Source organism: Balaenoptera physalus (genome assembly GCF_965194825.1).
Source record: "Balaenoptera physalus genome assembly, chromosome: 16".
Classification (NCBI taxonomy): Eukaryota; Metazoa; Chordata; class Mammalia; order Artiodactyla; family Balaenopteridae; genus Balaenoptera; species Balaenoptera physalus.
The window spans coordinates 70,993,963-71,016,590 of record NC_138898.1 but is presented as its reverse complement, the minus strand read 5'-3'; the positions used below and the strand labels follow the sequence as shown (position 1 = coordinate 71,016,590).

The window sequence follows — 22,628 nt, the reverse complement described above, 5'->3', positions numbered from 1 at the left end:
GCTCAGAGGCAGGGATCCCGAAGGGCCCATGGGCAGTGGGGGGGCCCTGGGGTCTAGTGCCCCTTTCTGCCACCATATGCCTGGGCCACAGGGGAGGTTCTATCCCCCCTCCGGCCATCAGCTCCCTCATCTATGAAGTGAGGGGAGACCCCCTTGGGTGGTCAGCAGGATTTAATAAGCTCCATGAGAGGACATGGTACAGGGCTTGACACAGAAAAGAGCCTCAGATGTGTTGGATTGTTTCCTGGCTCTAGAAGTCTCAGCTTCCTTATCCGTAAGACGGACAAGTAATACTCTCCCTACCCAAGTGAGAGGGCTGGGCTTTGAAAAATAAAAACAACTGGGCTACAGTGAGAGCTGCTTGTGCGCCAGGGATGGGGCGAAGCCTTTGCATCTCATTTAATCCCTACAACCACACGGGAGGTGGGTTCCATATTGATTTTCAAACTATATTTATTCTTGTTGCGGTTGTTTTCAATAGGTAATACAATCGCAAGGTTAAAAATAGCTCAAACAGTAAAACAAGAATGCAATGAAGAGGAAATTTCCCGCCCACTCCTGATTCCAAGTCTCCCTTTTCCCTCCCCAGACTGTTACCAGTCTCTGTATTTCTAGAGATAATCGACACATCAATATCAGCGCACACAATGTGTGAGTATATAGCTTTTTTTTTAAAAAAAAAACAGTGTCAAACATTGTTTTCGTACCTTGGAAATAGTTCTGTTATCAGTACATATCAAGTTACCTCATTCTTTTGAATGGCTGCCTAGAATTTCATCGTCTAGCTATATCACAATTTATTTAAATAATCTCCAACGGATGGGCATTTCAGTTGTTTCCTGTTTTGTTATTAAAAACAATGCTACAAATACATAAGTAAGTGTAGTTTCTGAGTCAAAGGGTATTGCATGCTTTGATAGATACTGTTATACTGCTCTCTGCGGGGGTCGTGACATAAGTACTAGTAGTGTTCTCACTCTACAGGTGAAGAAACAGAGGCTCAGAGAGGTTAACTTTCCGAGCCACACAGCTAGAAAACGGCAGAACTGGCATTTGGTCCCATGCGTGTAGCCCAAATCCTCCCTGGAGTAGGTGACGAGCATGATGAACACCAGGCACGAAGGGGGCGGGCAGAGCCGGGACCTAAGCCTTGCGCGTGAGGCACTCACCTGCTCGGCACCAGACATTCCGCAGGAGGCCATGTGGAAGACGCAGTCCACCCCTTCGAAGGCGCGGTGCAGGGCTTCTGCATCGCGGACATCAGCCTGAAACAGAGAAGGAATACACGGAGGTGGGAGGTCTGGGTCCAAGGCAATCAGAGGTAACAGCTGTGCCAGGTCCCAGAGCCGGCCCCCTGACCCGACCCGGGCCCAGCACCTGCAGGGCCCAGACAGGCTGTGGGGCAGGATTTACTAGATGATCCCACTGGGCATCTTCATCGTCATCGGCCCCATTTATGGAGCTAAGCCACAGAGGCTGTGCTCGGTGTTTTACATGCACTGTCTTCTCAACTCCCCACGAGACCCTTGCGAAGCAGATATGGTTAGTGTCCCCTTTCTGTGGATGAAGACGTGAGGCTCACAGGTGCGGGACCCTGTGGCCAAGGCTGCCCAGCTGGGAGCTGGAGTTGGAGCTTAAACAGTCTGACTCCGAAGCCTGTGTTCTGCAACGCCAGGCACTGGTTACACATCAGACACCATCCCCTGACTTCCACCACCAGCCTTCCCCCCCGCCATCACTGCACCTGGATGAACTCGGTCCCCGGGCACAGCACCCACTGGGGTCTGCGGAGGTCGAGCAGGATGACAGAAGTGCCGCTCTTGGCCAGGCTGGAACCCAGGCTAAAGCCCAGGTAGCCTCCTCCTCCAGTCACCAGAACCTTCTGCTTAAAGGCCTGCACAGGTGTGGCCTGAGTCTTCTGCTGCAGCGCTGGCGTTGGGGCTGTCACGGGCTCACTGGCTTTCTGCCCAGCCCCGGATTCCCGTCTGGGCCCAGGCCCTACCGCTGACCCAGATAAAGGTGCAGCTCCTGAAGCAGGTACTGACCCAGCTCCTGGCCCAGGCCCCAGAGCTGGTCCAGGCGCTGAAGCAGCGCCAGGCCCTGGTCCAGGCCCCAACACTGCGCCAGGCCCTTGTCTGGGTCCCAGAACAGCACTAGGCTCCTTCCCGGGCCCTGACACTGCCCCAGTCCCTGGCCCAGCTCCTGAAGCAGCACCAGGCCTTGATCCAGGTTCTAGAACCACACCAGGCCCCAGCCCAGGCCCCGGAACAGTACCAGGCCCCAGCCCAGGCCCCAGCACTGCACCAGGACTCGGCCCAGGCCCTGGAACAGTACCAGGCCCAGGTCCAGGTACTGACACAGCACCAGGCCCCAGCCCAGGTCTGGACACAACACCAGGCCCCGGCCCAGGCCCTGACTCAGACCCCAGGCTTGAGACCCCACCCCAGGCCTGGCAGACAGGGCAGCTCTGCTCGCCCTGCCCTGCAGCTTTGCAGGCCTCTGGGGAGGAGCCTGCCAGGTTGGGCTTCATCTTCTACTGAGCCATGTGGACCCAGGATCTGTCCTCCTGTAGGAAAAAATAGAAGAATGTATGTTCTAGACTTGTCTCAACTCATGTAGATTATCAGACCCCTGGGGGCTTAGGGGACCTCCTGGTGGGAATTAGAGACCCTCTGAGTTCCCAAACCTGTCCCTTTCAGAATCTTGAGAACTTCCAAGGTGGCTGCTGCCTTCGTCAGAGAGAGTCAGAGACAAAGCAGCCAGGCCTTGGGTTTCACAGCTCAGGAAACCAAGGCCCAACGTCACACTGCGTGGCTGAGATTTACACCAAGAATTCCTGGCTTCTCTACCAGTTCCTTAAAATCCCGGTTCCCATGTAGTACCAGAGGGAGACAGATCAAATCGTGCCAAGGGGAACCCCACCTGACTGGGGGGGGGGCAGTGACTGCTTTCTGATGGGGAAATGGGGAGGGCTTCCTGGAGGAGGAGAGAAGGGAGGAATCCACATGGGATCCAAAGGGCCTTGGAAACTTGCACAAGTGCTGCACCGCCTCTGCCCTGGCATCTGCTGCCTCTGCTTCTCCCAGGTCCCCCAGCAGTGCAGATGGCTGGCACCACAAGGCCTACCAAGCCCCCGGTGGGCTTCAGGATCAGGTCTGTGGGTCTCGGGGGCCAGCACTGAGGATCTCGTCCTCCTCACTCTAGACTTAAGGTGAGCCAGGCTGTCAGTCACTGTTACCATCGTCTCACCCCCAGCCCCCCACCTCCTGCTCCACCTGAGGATAAGGCTGGCCCAGAGGCCGGATCACCATTATCATCATTAACAACAGCAGCAACTGTGTACTGTCAGCCTGCCGTGCGCCAGGCCCCATGGATACAGAGAGAGGTAAACTCTGCCCTGCGTGGCACACAGTGGCTGTAAAAAAAGAACAGGTGCAACTGGGTGACTGAATGACTGAGTAATGAGCCCCACAGGTGTTGCGGGTGGTGGTCACGGGTCAGGGACCAGGACAGCTATACAGCATCTTCTAGTCTCCTCTGTCACTGCCCTGCTCTCCGAAGTTCTGAGTGAGGGATATAGTCATGCCGCATACAAGCACTGACACTCATGGGTGTAACAGGGAGGGGAGATGCCCCAGATGTTAGTCGTCACAGGGGATGAGTCTAATTCCTCCACTGGGAGGGGGGAATACAGCCACAGAGTGGAGCCCTCCTCTACCCAGGCCCAGGGGACTCTGTCCTGGGGAAGGGTTTGTGGCACCAGAACTGTCCTTCTATCCTATGGGGCTGCTTCCAGCGACAAAGGCTGGGGCCCTGCCTCAGGTCCCATTTGCTGCGTGTGCCCTTGGGCAAGGTCCTTATCACCTCACTGCACCTCAGTATCCACGTCTGTCAAATGAACGCCCGTAACTCTCACAGATGGCAAAGTCCTCACAGACCACTGGCATGCACGCTCCAAGAAGGCTTGGATCACTATAGTGTCCATGGCACCCAGTCCCGTGCCTGGCACAAAGCAGGCCGTCAGTAAACAGCCGCTGAGTGAATGAAACCACTCAGGACTGTTCTGCATGAGGGAGCCAAGGGCCAAGCACCTGGCTGACCCCCGGCACTGCCGCATTTAATCTTCCTGGCGGTCCTCTGCAGCGAGGGCTACTATTCCTATCATCCGGGGAGGGAAACTGAGGCTCAGAACATTTGCGAACTCTGATGGAGTCTCAGCGAATGGCTGGCCCTGGATCCAGGTCGCTGGGGACCCAAAGCGGGGTTGGGTGAAAGAAATCGGTGGAAGATGGTCAGGGACCCACCCCTCCGGGCGCGGGCGTGCCCGCCTCGATGGGGCGGCAGGAGCGGACCCCCAAGCTGAGAGCGGCCGCCTGGCAGCTCGGGGGCGGGTCCTCCCTGCTGCCGCGTGCGCCCGCCGCCCCGCGTCCCCAGCCTCGCGCCCTGGCTGCGCTCACCCGGCCCGGCTCCCGCGGCGCTGCGTGATCCCGGCTGCAACCCCGCGTCGGTCAGTCTCCGCGCAGAGCCCGGCGCTAAGCGGCTGCCCCCTCCTCGGGGCGGGGCCGGCCTGGGCTCCGGGGACCGCCCCGCGCCCGCCCCACGCCTGCCCCGCGCCGGTTTCCTGCGTACCGGCTGCACCCACTACCCCCTCCGCCGCAACCGTCGTCTCTAAGGCGGGGACACGCACACTCTCCCAGAGGGGAAAGTGAGGGCGGTCGAAGCGTGAAATGGGCCACGATGCTAGTGGGGAAAGGGCGCGAAGGTTCTGCGTGCTGGCCGGGTCCTGCCCGCATAGACGGCCTAGAACCCCAAGAAACGGTGTTTCTTTCTCCACCCACCTACCCATCCATGTCCTCTCCCACGTGGTCCCGTCTGTTCAGCCTGCCTCTTGCCTTCTTTCCTCCTGCCCTCCTTCCCTCCCTCCTTCCTCTCTTTCATCTATTCATTATCCCACCTATTCTTCCATCCACCTCTGTCTGTTCATCCATCCTTCCACCAATTTTAAACTATTTTTTTGTCCATTCATCCATTCATCTATTCACCCGTTATTCTGTCTTTCCACCTATCTATCCATCAAGCCTTCCATCCATCCAGTTCATTTCATATCTTTCTTTCCTGCCTTCCACCCATCCATCTACCCTTCCTTTCTTACATCCTTCCACCCACCTCTGGGTTAGCCATTCTCCAATGCCATCGTTCCACATTTAATAGGTGGTTCTTCAGTGCTGTCCTTTCCCTTGCACTGGGGACCCAGATGGACCGCACCATCCCTGGAAAATTCATTTGCAAGTGCCAGTGGCAGAGGGCAGGCATGTGCCCAACAGTGGGCACAGCTGCAGAGCACCAAGGGCTGGTTACTTTGGTTTGAAGAGGGCTACTGGAAAGGCTTCACCTAAATGAAACTCCTCTGTGGACATAGGTGGGTGTGGGGAAGAGAAAAACCTCAGCCAGCACATGCGATGTGCCAGGTGGTAAGGTATCTTGCTTAATCCTCACAACTCTGTTTTAGCCCAATTTTAGAGACAGTGAAGCAGGTTCAGAGAGATAAAAAGGGGCTCAGAGTGTAGTGGGAAAAGGCCATGGGGTCAGCCCTGGGTTTAAATCTTGGTCCTGCTACTTTTTTGTTGTGTGTGTTTGGGCAGCTACAAGGCTTGGTTTCCTCAACCGTTAACAGAAGCTGGTGTGTACTTTATAGTTGTGATGTTGCAAGCCTTGTGGCTCACAAGGTACCATATGCAGAATGCTGAGTATTGTGCCTGCCCAGTTGGTGCTCAACCCACGGTAGCTGTTTTCATCATTATATGAGAGGAGGTTGGGATTCAAACCCAGTACCTGTGATTCGCTGCTTTGCAAACCATGTCTCTGGTCTGTCCTTCCATTCACAAAGACCAGCCTCTTCCTCTCCCACCAGCAGGGCTGGAGAACTCTTGTTCCCCAGGCCCAAGTGTCATCTGGCTGGTGTCATCTCATTAGGAGAAGCATAGTTTACAACACAAGTGTTATAGCTGAATTGTGCCCCCCTCAAGTTCATATGTTGAAGTCCTAAGCCCCAGTACCTTAGCATGCGACCTTAGCTGGGAATAGAGTCGTTGCAGATGTAATTAAAGATAAGGTCATACTAGAGTACGGTCCTAATCCAGTATGACTGGCATCCTTATAAAAAGGGGAAATTTGGACACAGACATCTGCACAAGGAGAGCATCATGGGAAGATTGGAGTTATGCTGCCAGAAGCAAGGAACTGCTAGAAGCCAGGAGAGAGGCCTGGAACAGACCTTTCCCCGTGCCTTCAGAGGGAGCATGGGCCTGTCTGTACCTAGATCTCGGACTTCCAGCCTCCAGAGCTGGAGACAATACACTTGTGTTATTTCAGCCACTCAGTCTGTGGTACTTTGTTATGACAGCCTGAGGGACATACTACAGCGACCACAGGCGTGGATAGAGATGACGCAGAGGGCAGCTGTCCAAGACAGTGACCAGACTGAGACCCACTGTGGAAGGGGCTGTGATCACTGCTGTCTCCCTGGGCCAGTACAGAGCCTGGCCAAAGCCATGGCTTGTCAAGTCTCAGTAAACTGTGTTTTTAAACAATCTGATGAATTTTTACTTATGTATATATCAATGTAACCACCGCCAGATCAAGGTATAGCCCCGTTGTGGCCCCAACACACAAGGTAATCACTATTCTGACTTCTGTCACCAACAATAGTTTTGCCTATTCTTGAACTTCATATAAATGGAATTACACTGCCTGTACTCTTTTGTGTCTGGTTTCTTCTGCCCAATATTGCTCATAAAATTGATGCAGCTTGTTGACTATAGCTGTAGTTCATTCTTTTAAATTGATGTGTAGTATTCCACTGCACAGATGTATCACAATTTATTTGTCCATTCTACCATTGACGGGCATGTAAGTAGTTTCCATTTTCTGACTCTTACGAATAAAGTTGCTGTAAACATTCTTGGGTATGTCTTTTGTCGAACGTGGGCACTCATTTCTCTTGGAGTGGAAGTGCTGGCAGAGAGAAGGCACGCGTTCTACTCTGGTGAAAATGGCCAGACAGTTTTCCAGCGCGGTTGCACCAAGTTACACTGCTCCACCCTCCACTCCAGCAACACGTGAGGGTTCCGACTGCTCCCTGTCTTCAACTTGTCGGTCTTTATTTTTAGCCACTCTGGTGGGTGTGTAGCGGTTCTCACTGTAGTTTTAATTAGCATTTTGCTGATGGGTAAGGCTGTTGAGCTCCTATTTTCATATACCTCTTGTTCATTTATACCTGTCTGAGCCTTTTGTCCATTTTTAAAAAATCGGATGTTTATCATTTTCTTATTTATCATCTTTCTTTGTTTTTTTTTTAAATTACACTTACACTATACTAGGTGTGCTTTATTTATTTATGGCTGTGTTGGATCTTCGTTTCTGTGTGAGGGCTTTCTCTAGTTGTGGCAAGCGGGGGCCACTCTTCATTGCGGTGTGCGGGCCTCTCACTATCGCGGCCTCTCTTGTTGCGGAGCACAGGCTCCAGATGCGCAGGCTCAGTAATTGTGGCTCATGGGCCCATTTGCTCCGCGGCATGTGGGATCTTCCCAGACCAGGGCTCGAACCCGTGTCTCCTGCATTGGCAGGTAGATTCTCAACCACTGCGCCATCAGGGAAGCCCTATCATCTTTCTTATTCGGAGTTCTTCATATATCTAGATACGAGTCTTTTAATAAAGTTTTATCACACCAAAAATTTACACAGAGAGAGAGACACAGACACACACACCAATGATCACATCCATTTAAAAGTAACTTTGATCCTATTAATTAAATTAAAGCAATTTTTCCTGTCTTAGAAATGACCCCGGCTGACATAACACATGACACAGTCGTTTCATATGTACACAGTGGGGCTGGCCCAGCAGGTCCAGCCCGATTTTCACATGCTTGAGCTGAGCATTCGCTCTGGACTGGGCTCCAGAGCAGACTTCAGTTCAGTTCAGACGAGCAGGGGCGGTGGGTGGAGGTGAGACTCACTTGTTTCTTCTTCCTCCAAGATGGGCTGACGGTGAGTCTGCATCGCACCCGTGGATCAGGGTGGTGGGGAAACACAGAGCAAGAGGATCGGGGCAGAAACAATCCCATCTGGCTGGTCTCCAGAGCTGGGCTCTCACAACTAAGCTTCATGCTCACTGTTTACTATGTGTCTGCCACGTGGCAGATTCTTGGGACCCAGAGATGGTTAGGACACCAGCCTCATCCTGAGGGAGCTCACGGTCAAGGAGAAGAGACAAGGGAGCAAGGAAGCATGATGTGGAGTGCTAAGTGTAGTTAAGTGTCACCTCTATAAAGAGGGATGTGTGGTCAGGATGCTATGGGGGGAAGACTGGCATCTCCCAGCTCTTGATGGGTCCCAGGGGCATCTTCACAGTGGAGTTGATGCCACTTGCACTGTGCCTTCATGGACGAGAAGGAGTCGCCAGGCAGAGGGTGGCAGAAGGATGTTCCAAGCAGGGGGCTCAGTGCAGGACTTCCAGCAAGTGACAGTCCTGTGACTGAAGTGTAGGGTGTGTTGGGGACAAGGCGGGAACATTAGGGTGGACCCAGGGATAGAGAGCTTTCCTCTCTCAGCTTCCAGGGAGTCCTGGTGCCTGGAATCATGCTGATCTGTGGGTTACAGCTTTCTAGGGCACCTTTCCCTCTGGGCCAACACTTGCTGAGTGGTTCTTCGTAGGATGGCCTTTCTATTTAGAGGAATCATTGTTTCTGATCCCTCCCCAGAGTCACTGCTGTCCACAAAATAGAGCATGCTGCCTGGCCCTTGACGGGCACTCAAAAGTTGATGAGTTCATCCCCTCCCCTTACCTGAGAACACTTTTCTAAAACGGAGCGACCTTCGGTTCTGTGTTGTTTTTCTTCTGGAGTTGGGACCTAGTGAACAGGAGATGAAGAAAGATGGACCCTCGATGCCCAAATTTCTGGGCCTGGCAGGGAGAAGCAGGGCAGGAGCTCTTGGAGCAAAGGTGTCATGACCGAGTGGGCACTGACGTGATGGGGCCCCAGGGTCTGAGTGGGCTGGAGCTACGGGGCAGGTGGGAGGGGCTGCTTGAAGGGCATACCTGAAGGACTGGGCCTGCCAGAGGAAGCTTCTGGCCTTGGTGATCTCCTGGGCCAATCTCCTTAAATCATCTCCTTCAAATAGTGGCAGCATGGGGTCCTTGAAAAGGGGAAATGAGTATGAAGTTAGATCCATTAAATGACTGGGTGGGACCTGAAAATCCAAAATCTCAGGAGAAAAGTTTTAGAGTGAACTCAAAGCAGGCTTCCTCCCAGTGCAGGAAATCTTGTGGGCCTCAGCTTGCATGTTTCCAGGGACAGGGAGCTCACCACCTGTCAAGGCAGTCATTCTGCAAAGAGGACACTTTGCAGTGAGATGTCTGAGAGTCAGTGTAGGGAGGGGATGGTGGAAACTAAGAGGGTCTCTGGACTTCACTGAAGTCAGCACAGCTCTGCCCAGCAGAACAGAAGTAGTATATACACCTTATCTCACTGTTAATCAGTAAAACCTATCCAGCCCCTTCTCTATTTCTTCTAGTAAAACAGCTCCACAGACATGCCTTTTTCTTATGTTAACTAATGAAATTCTAGAGCGTAGCCTTAAAAGTACAAGTTCTCACAATTAGCAAGAGAATCTAATAAAGAGATGAAACTGTTCCTTCTCCCTGGGAGCAGTAGTGGCAAAGGTCCCACTCTGCACCCAGAAACTATTCAAAGAATCTGATTTGATAAGGTATGAAACAGAGAACCTTCCCAATATCGTCGTTTGTTTTCCTGTGTAATAAGGATATGGGTGAATATTCATTACTTTTACTTATTCTGATCTCTGTATTATTTGTAATATTTGCCCCTAAAACAGTTACTCAAAGAAATCATGCAAAGCATTGACTTCAAAAATTATGCAATGTTCTGTAAACTTTAATTCCCCCCCACCAAAAAAAAAAAAAATCTGGTATTCTGGTTGGTTGTCTTACTGGATGATTTGTTGGCCTGGAAATGTTGTAATTCACAGCAGCACATTCCTAGAAGGTATGAATATGTACGTAATTTTTCTATCAGATTGTAAGATCTTATCCTGCATGCATTATAAAACCTATGACTTTACTGTATTTATTTTTTAACAGATCATTTGAATATCTGTGCTTCAATGAATTTAAAGCGGGAAGACAGAAATATGCAGGAATTAAAGCACAGAACTTAGGGGCATGGGTGTCTGGGCTCTGGCTTTACCATTTACTCCGACTTTAGGTGTATTCCGAAACCTGACTGACCCTGTTCATTCATCTGTTAAATGGGTATAATAATGGCTGGAAGGCTTAAAAGAGGTAATTTACATAATGCAACAAACCTGTAGCATGTAGGAAGTGCTCAGTGAATGTGAACTGTTCTACTATTAAATAATGCCCCTAACCCGGCTTCTTTCCCAGCCTCTAGGGGAGGCAGCCTAAAAGGAGAGCAGCAGGGAAACACAACCTTTTTGAGTCAATACTTTGTTTTACAAGAGAAGCAGAGATCTTATCAATCAGGAGGAAAAAGCCACGCCTGTTGACATTTTATTGAGCTGTTTCAACAGAACTCACCCAGTAGCTCCACAACCTACCCTTTGGTCGATGAAGCCCCTGGTCAGCAGGCCCTGTATTTTGAAGAGCGAGTCCTCACTGACAGGGCAGTGATAGCGGCCCCCAGTAAGAGAGGCCAGATCTCTCAAGAAGTTAACCGCTGTCCTGCGGGGAGGAACAGAGGGCTGGGGCCAGGCCCACCGAGGTCTCTGTGAGCCCCCAGCCCCTGGGGAAGTCACATGAGTGGGGTAAGGGGTCTTGGACCTTGAGGTCTGTGCCACTGAGACTGTGTCAGCATCACCAAGCCCACTCTCCCAGCTGGTATTTGGGTGGCAGTGGCTACTGCTCTGTGAAGTGGATTCACCGTATGAGGGTCACCCTCAAAGCACGGGGCCCCATTCCTTAACTGGACATCTATCCAGTGCCTACTATGTGTCTGGCCTGGCAGGGACACAGTGTGACCTTTACGGAGCTCACGGTTTAGACAGAGAGATTAAATATGAATGTTCTGAAGGAGCTGAATCTCTCCTGTCTAACACATGTTCTTCTATACAAATAACCATAGCTACTTTAAACTTTTCGCCCCTAAATTTTCACAAATGTGCCCCCGAGAAAGACGAAATGGGAGAACACAGCATGTGACTGTGGGAATTGGTGCAAATCCATTTCCACGCTGGAGAAAGTCAGGATGCTGACGGGTGGGCAGGGGCACAGAGGGGCTCTCTCCGGTGCAATGCCTGCCCAGGGCCTCCTAACTGCTCACACACAAGACTTGGGCCCAGGAGAGCTCAGCGTCTAACGTGAGTCCCTGGATTAGGTGAGGATCAGCCTTGCCTCTCAGACACGTGGCCGTGGGGAAGGGATACAACTCGGCCGCCTCCTCACCGCCCACCTGTCTGAGCAGTTCAGGGAAACGGTGTGCACTTTCACGTCTCTCTTCTCCTTGAGTCTCTGGACTTCACTGAGGATAAGGCTGCAGCTTGTGTCTGGCTTCCCGTCGGTCAGGAGGTACAGTCCTTCCACATCAGGAAAACTGAAAGCTTTCTGAAAGAGCATGTAGGTTGTCTGGCTCAGAAGAGGGGCCAACCAGGACACAGAAACCACTGGCCTGCTGTCCCCAAGTCCGGTTGGATCTCACCGACTTGTCATTAAGACTGAGAGCCTCCTCTTTCAGCCTATGACAGACCAGGAAGCTGCTGAGGTTTAGGAGAAAGAGCTCAGCCCACTTCCTAGCAAGTCACTTAACTTCTCTGGGCCTCTGTCTCTTCATCTATAAAGTGAGAACAGCGAGAATCTCATCCTCACTGGGTTGCTGGGAAGATGAAATGATTTAACAGTAAATTCTAAAGTGCTCTTTGTAAACTGCAAAGCATGGTGCAATGTCAGGATAGGGGTGATGGTATTTCTGCTTTGCCACTGGGTTGGGCTTGGTGGTGGAACTTGCCAGCAATGCTTGCAAGACTGAGGTGCTCCCCTGAGCATGCAGGTTGGTCACCCACTGCATAGCCTCGTGACAGGCTGCATCTGTGGTCCCCACCAGAGTGTCCTGCCACGGCTGTAGGCCCTCTGCAAAGCTGAGCAGGTTAAAACTGTGGAGAGCAGAGAAGATGTGGGGGGCGGAGAGGAGGTGAAAGAGATTGGTTAGAACACACCAGTCTATATTGACCTCAGGATTGGTTAGAACACACCAGTCTATATTGACCTCAGGGGAAGTAACCTCCATGAGGACTCACGCCTATCCCTGAAGACCCTACAGCAAGCCCTGTGCCCCCTGTGGACCACCTGAGAATGAGAACATACACCGTGAAAATTCTGGATGCAGACAGAAATAGATTTAAATCCCACTTCAGCCACTTACTGGTTATGCAATCTTGGGCAAATGATTTAACCTCTCTAAGCCCTTGTTTCCTTTGCTGAAGAATGGGGATAATAATAGGATCGTTGTGCAAACTGAATGACATCACGCATGTAAAGCGCTTGGCACAAGGAAAGTGTTCTATAAGTGTCTGCTCTTTTTAATATTAAGGCAAGAAGGAGTCCCAGCCTAGGACCAGAGTCTCCCGCTATCCCCTCAGGGTCAACCCTTCTGGGTAGAGAGAACAAACCACCCCAAACCCCCTCTCTTAAAACATCAAGTTCAGCTGAAATCCACAATTCAAGGCCACCTGGTGGGTCCTCTGATCTGCTTGCAATTGTCCCTGCGCCTGAGATGGATTTGTAAAAACCACTTTGCTTCAGAAGGCAGTGTTCTTCCCTGCTCTTCAGAAGAGCACTTCAGAAGCCTCCAGGCCCTTTGGAACTGTGAGGAGGGAGTGACCTTGGCCAGGGGAGCTGCAGGAACTATCCCTTGGATCTCCTGACCCCCGCGCCCCAGCACCCCTGCCTCTTACCTGTCACAGTGCTTCCACAGCTGTTCCCAGATCAGCAGAGCGAGCTCTGTCTTCACCTGCTGCAGGCAGGGGCCCATGGATCCCGACGTGTCCAGCAGGATGCACACTTTGCTCTCCAAAATGGCACCAAAGAGTCGGCGGCTCCCTGCTCCGAGGCGGGTGGAGGCAGAGGCAGGGGAGGAGTGGGGGTGGTTTTCCTCACTGCAGCTATCAAATCCAAGGTCTTGCCACACCCACTGCCTGAGTGATCATGGATCAGATGTGAACCTACTGGGAGACGGCCTCTGTGGTGTTGCTAGGGGGGTCATTGTCCAAGGGCAGAGCCGGTGTGAGGACTGGGCTTCAGGAGGTCAAGGTTTCAGCCGTGGCTTTGCCTGGGATGACTTGCCCAAGTGATTATAACTTCCCTGGGCTTGAGTCTCCTCACCCCTAAAGTTAAGTGATTGGGTTAAGCGGTGTCACAGTATTGTTTGGGGCTGGAAATGATGTTACAGAGCATGGAGTCTGTAGATTGGTTGACACAAGTCAAGTGAGCATGCACTGTGTGCCTGGCACTGAGCAAAGTGCAGTGGAGATGAGAGAGTGTCCCTGCCCTCACGGAGCTGCCAGTCAGGCAAGGAAGACGGATGTTATACCAACAGCTACCACTCTGCTGAGGGTTATGACAAAAAGTTAAGGAGTACATACCTGGGAGAATCTGAATTTGATGGATGTGGGGGTGGGGAGCAGACAAGCTATGGCTGAAGGATGAGAGGGCGTGTGTGTGGAGAGAACAGACTGTGAAAGGCTCTGAGTGGGAGAGAGGAGCATGTCATGCTTGAGGGACAGAGAGAAAGCTGGAGAGGTTGTTAAAGGATTTGGGATTTATCCCAAGGGGAAACAGAGAGGGCCAGCGACTTGCCCAGGGTCACACAGCCTGGCAGCAAAGACGAGATTCACATCCAGGTCCTCTGATCCATGCTTTAAGGCAACCGCTAACCCCAGCCCTTCTGGTGCCCCAAGGCTAAACAGAGGTAACACAGGGGAAGCCAAAGAGCAGAAGATGGCATGTCCAGCATTCCCGAATCACACCTCAGACCTCACTGGAGGCAGGAGTAGAAGAAGTGGAAAACTGCTGCAAAAAGGGCCCACTGGTCTCCAGGAAAAGGTGGCCTGAGCTGGCTGGACCCACTGCCCAGGAATCTTCCAGGACTCATCTGGGCTGTTCTCTGGCAGTGCTCATGGCAACATGAGGACATGAGGGGAGCCATCCTGAGGCGTGTGGGACGTTCCGCGGGGACCGCCAGCCAGCTGGCCGAGGGGCCTCCCACCACAGAAGGCCAGCTGATCCATCCTGGGAACCAGACAGCGGAAACACCCCGCAAGCCACCGAGCCTCGCCGTTATCGCCTCCCTAACTCTGCTTTCTTTGTCCGTCTCCATCATCACTACCCTTCCCAGCTATCCTAATCTTTCCCTTGGATTCCTACTAGGTTCCCCTGATTGCACTCCATCCCCTCAGCAGTTTGTACTCCACGCAGCAACCAGAGGGATTGTTGCCGATGCTAACTTCATCACTTTCCCCTTATTTAAAACCTTTTAGCGGCTTCCCGTTGCTCTTAGGATAAAGTCTGGGCCATGGCCTCATCTTCCTGGAATGGTGGCACCCTTTAATCTCAGCCACCCTGCTTCCTTCAGTCTTTGTACTCAGCCTCCTTCCCCACTTAGCACCTCAGTCATGCCCTGAGAGTCTTCCCTCTCTTTCCTCAGGTGACGTCTATTCATTCTTCAGATCTCAGCTTAAATGTCACCTCCTCGGGGAAGCCCTCCGTGATCTCTCTGTGCAGGCCCCCTGCCCCTCTCTCACTGCACCATGCCTGTCTCCTCCCTACACTTGTCACCATTGCTCTTTGGGTAACAACTGTCCCCCTAGACCATATGTTCCATGAGCTCAGGGAACCTGTGAAATGTTTCCCCTACCACCTCCCCAGCACGGAGCGGGAGAACATCACTTATTCGTTGAATAATGAATGAGTGGCTCAGTACAGCATCCCCTGGGTACGTTCGGAGGCGTTTGATGGTGTTGGGTGTGTAGCTGTATGTGAGGTGGGGGAGCGACTCGTACTACACAAGGAGCGGCTGCACGGCTGGCCTTCACACTCTCCCCGGCGGGAAGTGCGCGTTGGGAATGGGGAACGCGCGCAACCTCGTGGCCCCGCCTCAGCCTCTGACCTGACAGCTGCACCCGAGCTTGCCGCCCGCTCCAGAGGCTTTGGAAAGCAGCAGTCAGCCCAAGGACTGTTTATACCAGGTTCTACTGCAGAGGACTGGACCTAATGAATTTGCGCAGGAGCCTGAGCGGCCCACCCTGGGATCCTTCCTCTATCGTCCCAGGAACCCTCCAGGCCCCAAAGCCTGAACTGAGCCTCCGGTTCAGTTCTAGCTGTCTGCCCGTCCTTTTGGACTTGATGCTTCAGACCATCTCCTAATCCCCAGCCCAGCCTCCTCTGGGATGTGAGCCTGGCTCTCCTCAGCCAGCCCTGCCATTCGCCTCTCCCAGAGTGGCCTTGGTGCTCTCTGTAAAGAAGAACAGGGCCGTCTTCTCTGTCCGGAGCCCCTCCCATCTCTACCTTCACGGACTGGTTCTACGGGGCCCAATCGATACTAAATTGAAGCTCCTGAGGGGCAGCAGCCCTTCAGTCACACGCAGGAGGCGAGGTGTGGGAGGCGAGGTGTGGGAGGCGACCTGGCAGAGCGGCCTGAACAGGCCTGGTTCTCCCTGGCGCTCTGGCTCGTGCTCTACCTCCCTGTCATCCGGCACCTTGCCTGACCTCTGAACCCAGAAGTCACGTTGCCCCTGGCTGACAGTCTGTGAGTGCCTAGCCTGGGAAGGACGGACCCTGGGGTCCCTGGGGTTGCCCTCCCGCTGCCCATCACGCTCCTCCGCCCTCCAGGATAGCAGGCAGGCTCACCAGACAGCAGCCACTGCAGCCTTTGGACATAGCACCGCATCACCTTCTCCAGGTGTGTGATGTACGCTTCGATTTCCCTGGGTGTACACTGAATGTGTCTCACCATCCCCTGGATTAAGGCAAGCAAAGGAAAATTCCACCCACCCCCCACCCCGTCAGCTATTTCTTCACCTCCCCATTGCCCCCTAAAATAGTTTAGTCTACTGTGGTTCACAATTTTCAAAATATTGTTAAGCATACATTTTTGTCTGTTTGTTTAAAAGCTTTTTTCTTTTATTAAACTACCAAATGCATAGTTCTCGGAAGGTGTGTGGGAATTGGGATGATGATTTTTGTGGCGGATGTGGTCACTGTAATAAGAAAAAACATAGTATCTCTAAATTTTAAATAGAAAACCCTTAATGGTAGCATGGGAGGTCGATAAATTTCAAACTAAAAGATGACCTCCGATGGAGGAGGGGGGCAGCATGATTAAACTCCCATAAAATTTTTCTGGTGGATAATTTTGAATTTGGTGGTTATTTTTAGCTTTATAGCTGACAATGTCATATCAAAGGGCAAGGAGAGAAAATGCGGTCTCTTTTTTAAAAGCATGATTAGATTTTCATTTTCTACTAAATTTACCTGTTCCAGTGTCAAAGCAATAAAAAAAATTACCTCAAAACTAGAAAATAGAGAACCCCCTCACCTCCTGTCATAAGCGCTGTTCCCAGCCATCCTGATGGGACCATCATCAGTATCAGGGTACAGAGTTCTTATTAGTGAGTATTCCAGCCACTGCCTTACGTTCTCGGCAGCTGTTTCTAATTCTGACTCCAATGAGCCCCTCTAACCCTAGAGCATGGTCTCAGGCACTCTGAGGGGCTGACTTTTCTTCCAACAGAATTCTGCATCTCCTATTCCTTGAGGGCAGTCCCCCTTTGGGGGGTGGGGTTCTTAGAAGCAGGAATTGAAGCCAGGGGCACACATTCATGTGGAGTTTTCCCCAACACACCCAGCCGTTTGTGCCTGAGAAGAGACAGGAGCTGGGAGAAAAAAAACTAACACCAGTCTTGACTTACATTGATCTCTATGCTGGGGAAGATACTGCAGTATTTGGCTGATGCCGACGTCTGTATTGACTTTTGATGAGTGCAGTTGGGACCGAGGTATCTGGAGATCTCCATCTTCAGTTTTTTTAGTCCATAATTTGCTACCCACTTTGGAATAAAGGAAAGAACTATTATCTTGGGTAATTCAGGGTTAATGGGATGATTGACTCATCTTTTAAAACCTCATGTTTGAAATCTGTCTTGTATTTGAAATGTGGGGTTCCCAGGTCCTCACTGAGCCTGCATCACATTCAGATTCCTGCCCCTGTGCTGGGGAGAGATGCACAAGAAATACGGGGAACAGGGAACAAAATTTATTGAGCACTTACTACGCCCTAGTCTGGTGGATACTGTTGCCTCCCCAATTTCCATTTCAACCCTCTCCCATGAAATTTGAATGGAAACCCTGATTGTTCTAAAGTTTAGACTCTAAACCAATGAGGATAGTCTCAGGCTCCTTGTCACAATGAGAGATACAAGAATGGCTCGGTTTAAAGCAATCAGAGCATGGCATCCAGGGTCAGAACCAAGCTCAGACTTCTATTGACCAGTTGTGGGAAGAAAAGATGTTCTATCTTCTGGATCTGTACAAGAAGGGGGATTTCTGCTGCTTGCATCCAAAAGGATCTGACGCCACTAAGTACTTTACACAAAATATATTTCAATTAATCAGCAATCCTATTAGGTACAATTGTTTTCATTTTATAAAGGAAGACATTGAGACTGAGTGACTTGCCCAAGGTCACCCAGCTAGGAAGTGGCAGACACAGGTTCCCACGTAGTTCTATTGAATCCTTATCCTGACACTTTAAACAGTCATTCTAAGCAGGTTTGGCCTCAATTCCAAGTATACCCACACCCTCTTAGAAATAATGGTTGGTGGAAGGAATTATTGCGTGGGGGCATGTGCTGGTGCAGACAGCATAATACCTCTCGGCTGGAGCAGACTGTATCCTTTCTGGGCAACTCAATAGTAGAGCTAGTCCTTCTTAGGCCTCTTCCTTGAGGGTACTTCCTGTACACGAAGCCTGGGAGAAACAGAGCAGGGTTACTTTGTGCAATTCTCTTACCCTAGACTCCCTTTTCCATGTCAATTTCTCTGTCAATCAAGTCAGCTGTAACATTCCTTAGGTGCAATTTGCTGAGAGGTAGGAGGGAGGCTGTTGTGCTGATCTGGGGAAGCATGCTGGGATCTCCCTTCTCTACATGTCAATGAGTTGCTACCGGGACCTATGCCATTTCACAGCAATCAATCCGGCTGGCCCGGGAGACTCATCTCCACTCCCTTCCCATCAGTCTGAGGACCCTGCCCCTCGTGCACGGAGCAGGAGAGCCGTGCCCAGGGACCTGGGGAGATGCCGACATCAATTCTTCCCATTCTCCTGCCTGTGTCAAGACTTTGCAAGCTCATTTCCCTGGGCTGGGAGATGTGAGTGGTTTGAGGATAGGCCTGCTTGGGGTGCACTGCTGCCCATGTCCCGGGACTGTGGGAGATTTCTCCTTTCCTTGGGGTCTAACCACCTTCCAGGTCCCACGGGGAAAGGGGGCTGTCCAGACATCTGTGCAGCCTCCGACTTACCCACATTATTCCCTGTTTCTGTATAGAACAGCGAGAGAGAGGTCTCTGCGTCCCTTGATTTGGTCTTCCTCCTCCGATCTGCAGTCCCTTCTTTCACTGGCTGGGCTGTAGCTAGAGGACATTTGGTCTGTTGGCTGGAGCAGCCTTGAGGGTTTATGTGGTGAAGCTGTGCAGCTTGGCTTAGAGACTAGTCAACTTCAGCTATGCTCTGCCCTTGAAATGGGGCTCCCAGGTGGATTTGAGGTCCTTTGGGACTACCCGGGTCCTCTGGCCTCCCCTGGATCAGTAAAGCCAGAGCTGCTGATATTTACCAGGCTTGGTGCGAAGTGCTTCCCGTAGCCTGTCTTGTTTTACCCTCATAGTAACCCAGTTTACAGATGAGGTAAGTGGGACTCAGAGTCAGTAAGAAGCAGAGTAAAGATTCCATCCAGGTCTTGCTGACTCCAGAACTCTGCTCTGAGCCGCTCTGCTATGTGTCTGACATTAGAAGACACATGGTCTTAGGTTCTATGAGCTGAGTACTTTCATAAAAATACTGGTGCCCTGTCATGACCGGCTGACACTGGACATTCTCCTTAGCCCCTCTGAGCCTGAATTTCTTCATCAGTAAAATGGAGGAACTAATAGATTCCCTGCCATACAGGACGGATTGCTATAAGCTTTAAATGGGCCGATCTTAGCAGAAGGGCTGGCACACGACTGCTGACCACTTTAGTTACTGTCGTCACGAATCCATGCCTCAGCTGTGCTTGCCCACCCTCCACCCCCGTGGCCGTGCCTTACCTGGGGGGACGCCTGCTTTGCAACTGAGTGGACTCCACAGCAGAGTTTTCAAGGGGGGACTCTTCTCTCTGGCAGGGTCATCTTTAATGCTCTAGAAAACAGCAGTCTTTTCCATCAGAGGTCTGTTCTCGGTGGGGGGCAGTACCCCAGTCCTCCCAGCCTCAATCTGTCAAGTAGGAACCTTTGCATGGAGAGGCCTCAGGAAGTAGACTTCTCACACGCTCGCCCCATCTCCTGTTGCACATTCAGAGAGGACTCTGGGGTTTGAGGTGAAAAAGGGTGTGTGTGTGTGTGTGTGTGTGTGTGTGTGAGTGTGCGACTCAGTGTGTTTGCGTGTGTGTGAGTGTGTGAGACTGTGTGTGTGCATGTGTATGTGTGAGAGTGTGCGTGTGAGAGTGTGTGTTGTGTGTGTGAGTGTGTGAGAGTGTGCGTGTGTGTACGCGTGTGTGCGTTGTGTGTGCATGTGTGCATGTGAGTGTATATGTGTGCATGGGTGTGCGTTATGTGTGTGTGCATGAGTGTGTGTGAGTGTGTATGCGTGTGTGGAGAGTGTGTGTGCATGTGTGTGAGTGTGCGTGCGTGTGCGTGTATGTGTGTGAGTGTGTGTGCATGGGTGTGCGTTATGTGTGAGTGTGTGCATGAGTGTGTGAGTGTGAGAGTGTGCGTGCATGTGTGTGGAGAGTGTGTGCGCATGTGTGTGCATGTGTGTGTGTGAGAGTGTGAGTGTGTGTGTTATGCGAGAGGGCCTGCTAGGATAACTGTGGGGATTTGCCTGAAATTTCTTCACCAGTTACCTGCCCCTTTTCCTACTGGACTGGGATTTCTGGGCCTCCAGCATGACAAGCAACCACTCCGGTAACTTCTGTGCCCTACTGGGCACCTCGGTTTTAAGGAAGGGGTTCCTTCATTACCGGGCACAACCAGAACGTGGTGATGGTTAAACAAAGTCACCCAGGGCCTGGACCAGCGGAGGAAACCTCTGGGTGGCGGCTGTGAAAAACGCCCAGAGCTGCCATCCCAGAGAGCCACCCGCCAGCAACCCAGCTTCCCATACCTGCATGTCAGGAGGCCTGCTAGAGGCCCTGGCGCAGCCCAAGCCCCCTCGTAACTGAACCAGCTCGGGAACCACTGAAGGCCCAAGAGGCGGACTCCGAGACCGCGGGGTTTCACCTCAGAATTTGGGAAGACGGGAAGGCGTGATGTCTCTGGGCCGGCTCCCAAAACCTGGTGGAGTTCTGTGCACGAGGGCGGTGCCCGTGTGGACAGAATCTCTCGGAAGTGCTGACCCCAGGAAGGGAGCTAGCTGCACACTGTTTGGGTGGATTTCTTCATCCTGAAAATGTGCTGTGTTCACAAGGGCCTGTCAGTCGGTGAAATGCTGAAGCGCTCGCAGATCTCACTGCCCTTCTGCTCACACGTGCTGTGGAGTCTGGGGTCTCCCCCCAGACACACCTCTAGAGGCCCCTTCTGATTGCCGAGGTGGGTATTTTATGCGGGACAGATTTGACAGGCTGTGAACGGGGGATCAGCCCCGGGCAGCCCCAGGTCCGCCCTCAGGCTCCTATCAGGCCCCCGAAAGCCTTGGGCAGCAGCAGAAAGAACCCATTAGACGCCCCAAGCTCCTAATTCCTTTGCCCCGAGAGACTCTCCCGGACAAGCCCTCTTGCCTTACAACCAGCACGTGTAACGGAGGGTGCCAAGTCCATGGAGCCCTTGGTACCGCAAAGCTGGGACAGCCAGGCAGAGCCAAAGGTGGGGTGGAGGGGTGGCCGGAGCTGAGAAGCAGGCCCCCGGGGATCCCCTCCCCTTGCAGGCCAGGACACTGACCACTGAGGACCCTGCTCCCACCTCTGCTGGCCCTGGGGTCTGGGGCCCTGGCCCAGGCCGCTTCAAGATCTAGGAAAGACCAGGAGACAAGGCAGAGAAACAAAATCCCCTGTGTGTTATTAGGGAGGGGAGTCAAACCATTCTGGCCACAGAGGGTGCTGTGGGCTTGGAGGGACCGAACTTCCCGGGCTGACTTCTCAGCTTGAGCATCTTCGGCTTTTCTCTCCGGAGGGCTGCACTTTCCTGTTCTTTTCCAGACTGGTTCTTCAGAGAGGACACGAGTAAGGCACACTGCAGGGGGATTGGGAGCGTCAGCGGCACCCGAGCCAGCGTGTCTCCACGCAGGGCACTCGCACGTGCGCGCACACACACACACACACACACACAGCAGGAGGCGCTGGGGCCACTGGGGCCCCTGTACTCCTCTTTCGGTCCCTAGAGTGCTGCCTGGGGCCAAGAGCACTGTGGATCAGGCCTATTAATAATAAGTATCATGGGACTTCCCTGGTGGCGCAGTGGTTGGAGTCTGCCTGCCAATTCAGGGGACACGGGTTCGAGCCCTGGTCCGGGAAGATCCCACATGCCGTGGAGCAACTGGGCCCGTGCGCCACAGCTGCTGAGCCCACGGGCCACAACTGCTGAGCCCGCGGGCCACAACTGCTGAGGCCTGCGTGCCTGGAGCCCAGGCTCTGCAACAAGAGAAACCACCGCAATGAGAAGCCTGCGCACCGCAACAAAGAGTAGACCCCGCTCGCTGCAACTAGAGAAAGCCTGCGTGCAGCAGCGAAGACCCAACGCAGCCAAAAATAATAATAATAAGTACCATGTATGAAGGGCCTGGGATGCATCAGGCACCGGGCTAGTTACTGCCTGGGGGTCTCAAACCTCCTTGCCAACAAGACATGCAACTACAGTGGCAGGGCAAGTGCTATCTTATCCACATTTTACAGGTGAGGAAACCAAAGCTTATGAATTTAAAGGACTTGTCCAAGGCCATACTATGAGTAAGTAGAGGATCTTCCATTCAATCCCAGGCAGGTCTTGTTCCAAAGCCAGTGTTCTCTCCATATGTGGACCCAGCATCCACATATGGTGGTCAGCTCACCATGTGCCCAGGGCCGACCCTGGATGCTGGCAGAATAGTGGTGTGATACTTGGTTCCTTTGCCTATATATTTCTCAACTGCCTGAAAGATTCTTCAATAATTATTCTCAATCAAGGCACTAGAAGACACCACTCAAATGTAACTAACATCATAAGAAGGGTGGATTAAACCATTAGTGCCCATTAACACCTTGTGAATGAGTTTATCAGCTGAGGGAACAGGACTAATGTGCACCTGAGAAGCAGTTTAATAAAGCACCAAAGAGGGGCCCTTTCTGGGAGGACAGCTCAGGCACGGCTAGGGGAG

General features: G+C 52.2%; 3 protein-coding genes across 14 annotated transcripts in view; 1 reads left to right on the top strand and 2 right to left on the bottom strand.

Annotated features, from left to right (window-relative positions):
* The window catches only part of SDR42E2 (short chain dehydrogenase/reductase family 42E, member 2), a 29,653-nt gene extending 21,979 nt beyond the window's left edge, over positions 1–7,674 (bottom strand). Inside the window, exons 1-3 of the mRNA XM_082431153.1 lie at positions 5,167–7,674; positions 1,745–2,566; positions 1,170–1,265 (exon numbers count right to left, since the gene is read on the bottom strand). Coding sequence (XP_082287279.1) covers positions 1,170–1,265; positions 1,745–2,530 — 882 coding nt within the window. The 5' untranslated portion in view covers positions 2,531–2,566; positions 5,167–7,674. The remainder of the gene's footprint in view (positions 1–1,169; positions 1,266–1,744; positions 2,567–5,166) is intronic.
* Positions 1–22,628, top strand: part of PDZD9 (PDZ domain containing 9) — a 365,894-nt gene that overhangs the window by 219,951 nt on the left and 123,315 nt on the right. The window lies entirely within an intron of this gene.
* VWA3A (von Willebrand factor A domain containing 3A) overlaps positions 7,769–22,628 on the bottom strand; it is a 58,713-nt gene continuing 43,853 nt past the window's right edge. For 4 of the 12 annotated variants that reach the window (XM_082430952.1, XM_082430953.1, XM_082430949.1 and 1 more), the window contains 13 exons: positions 21,356–21,508; positions 19,391–19,481; positions 18,608–18,718; positions 17,959–18,056; positions 16,999–17,136; positions 15,938–16,046; positions 12,988–13,132; positions 12,038–12,186; positions 11,490–11,637; positions 10,639–10,762; positions 9,101–9,198; positions 8,847–8,912; positions 7,769–8,536 (listed from right to left, as the gene is read on the bottom strand). In XM_082430952.1, coding sequence (XP_082287078.1) covers positions 8,861–8,912; positions 9,101–9,198; positions 10,639–10,762; positions 11,490–11,637; positions 12,038–12,186; positions 12,988–13,132; positions 15,938–16,046; positions 16,999–17,136; positions 17,959–18,056; positions 18,608–18,718; positions 19,391–19,481; positions 21,356–21,508 — 1,416 coding nt within the window. In that variant the 3' untranslated portion in view covers positions 7,769–8,536; positions 8,847–8,860. Of the gene's footprint in view, positions 8,537–8,846; positions 8,913–9,100; positions 9,199–10,638; positions 10,783–11,489; positions 11,642–12,037; positions 12,187–12,987; positions 13,417–15,937; positions 16,047–16,998; positions 17,137–17,958; positions 18,057–18,607; positions 18,719–19,390; positions 19,482–21,355; positions 21,509–22,628 lie in introns of those variants that run through there. The other 8 variants (XM_082430951.1, XM_082430954.1, XM_082430956.1 and 5 more) reach the window with 8 other exon arrangements.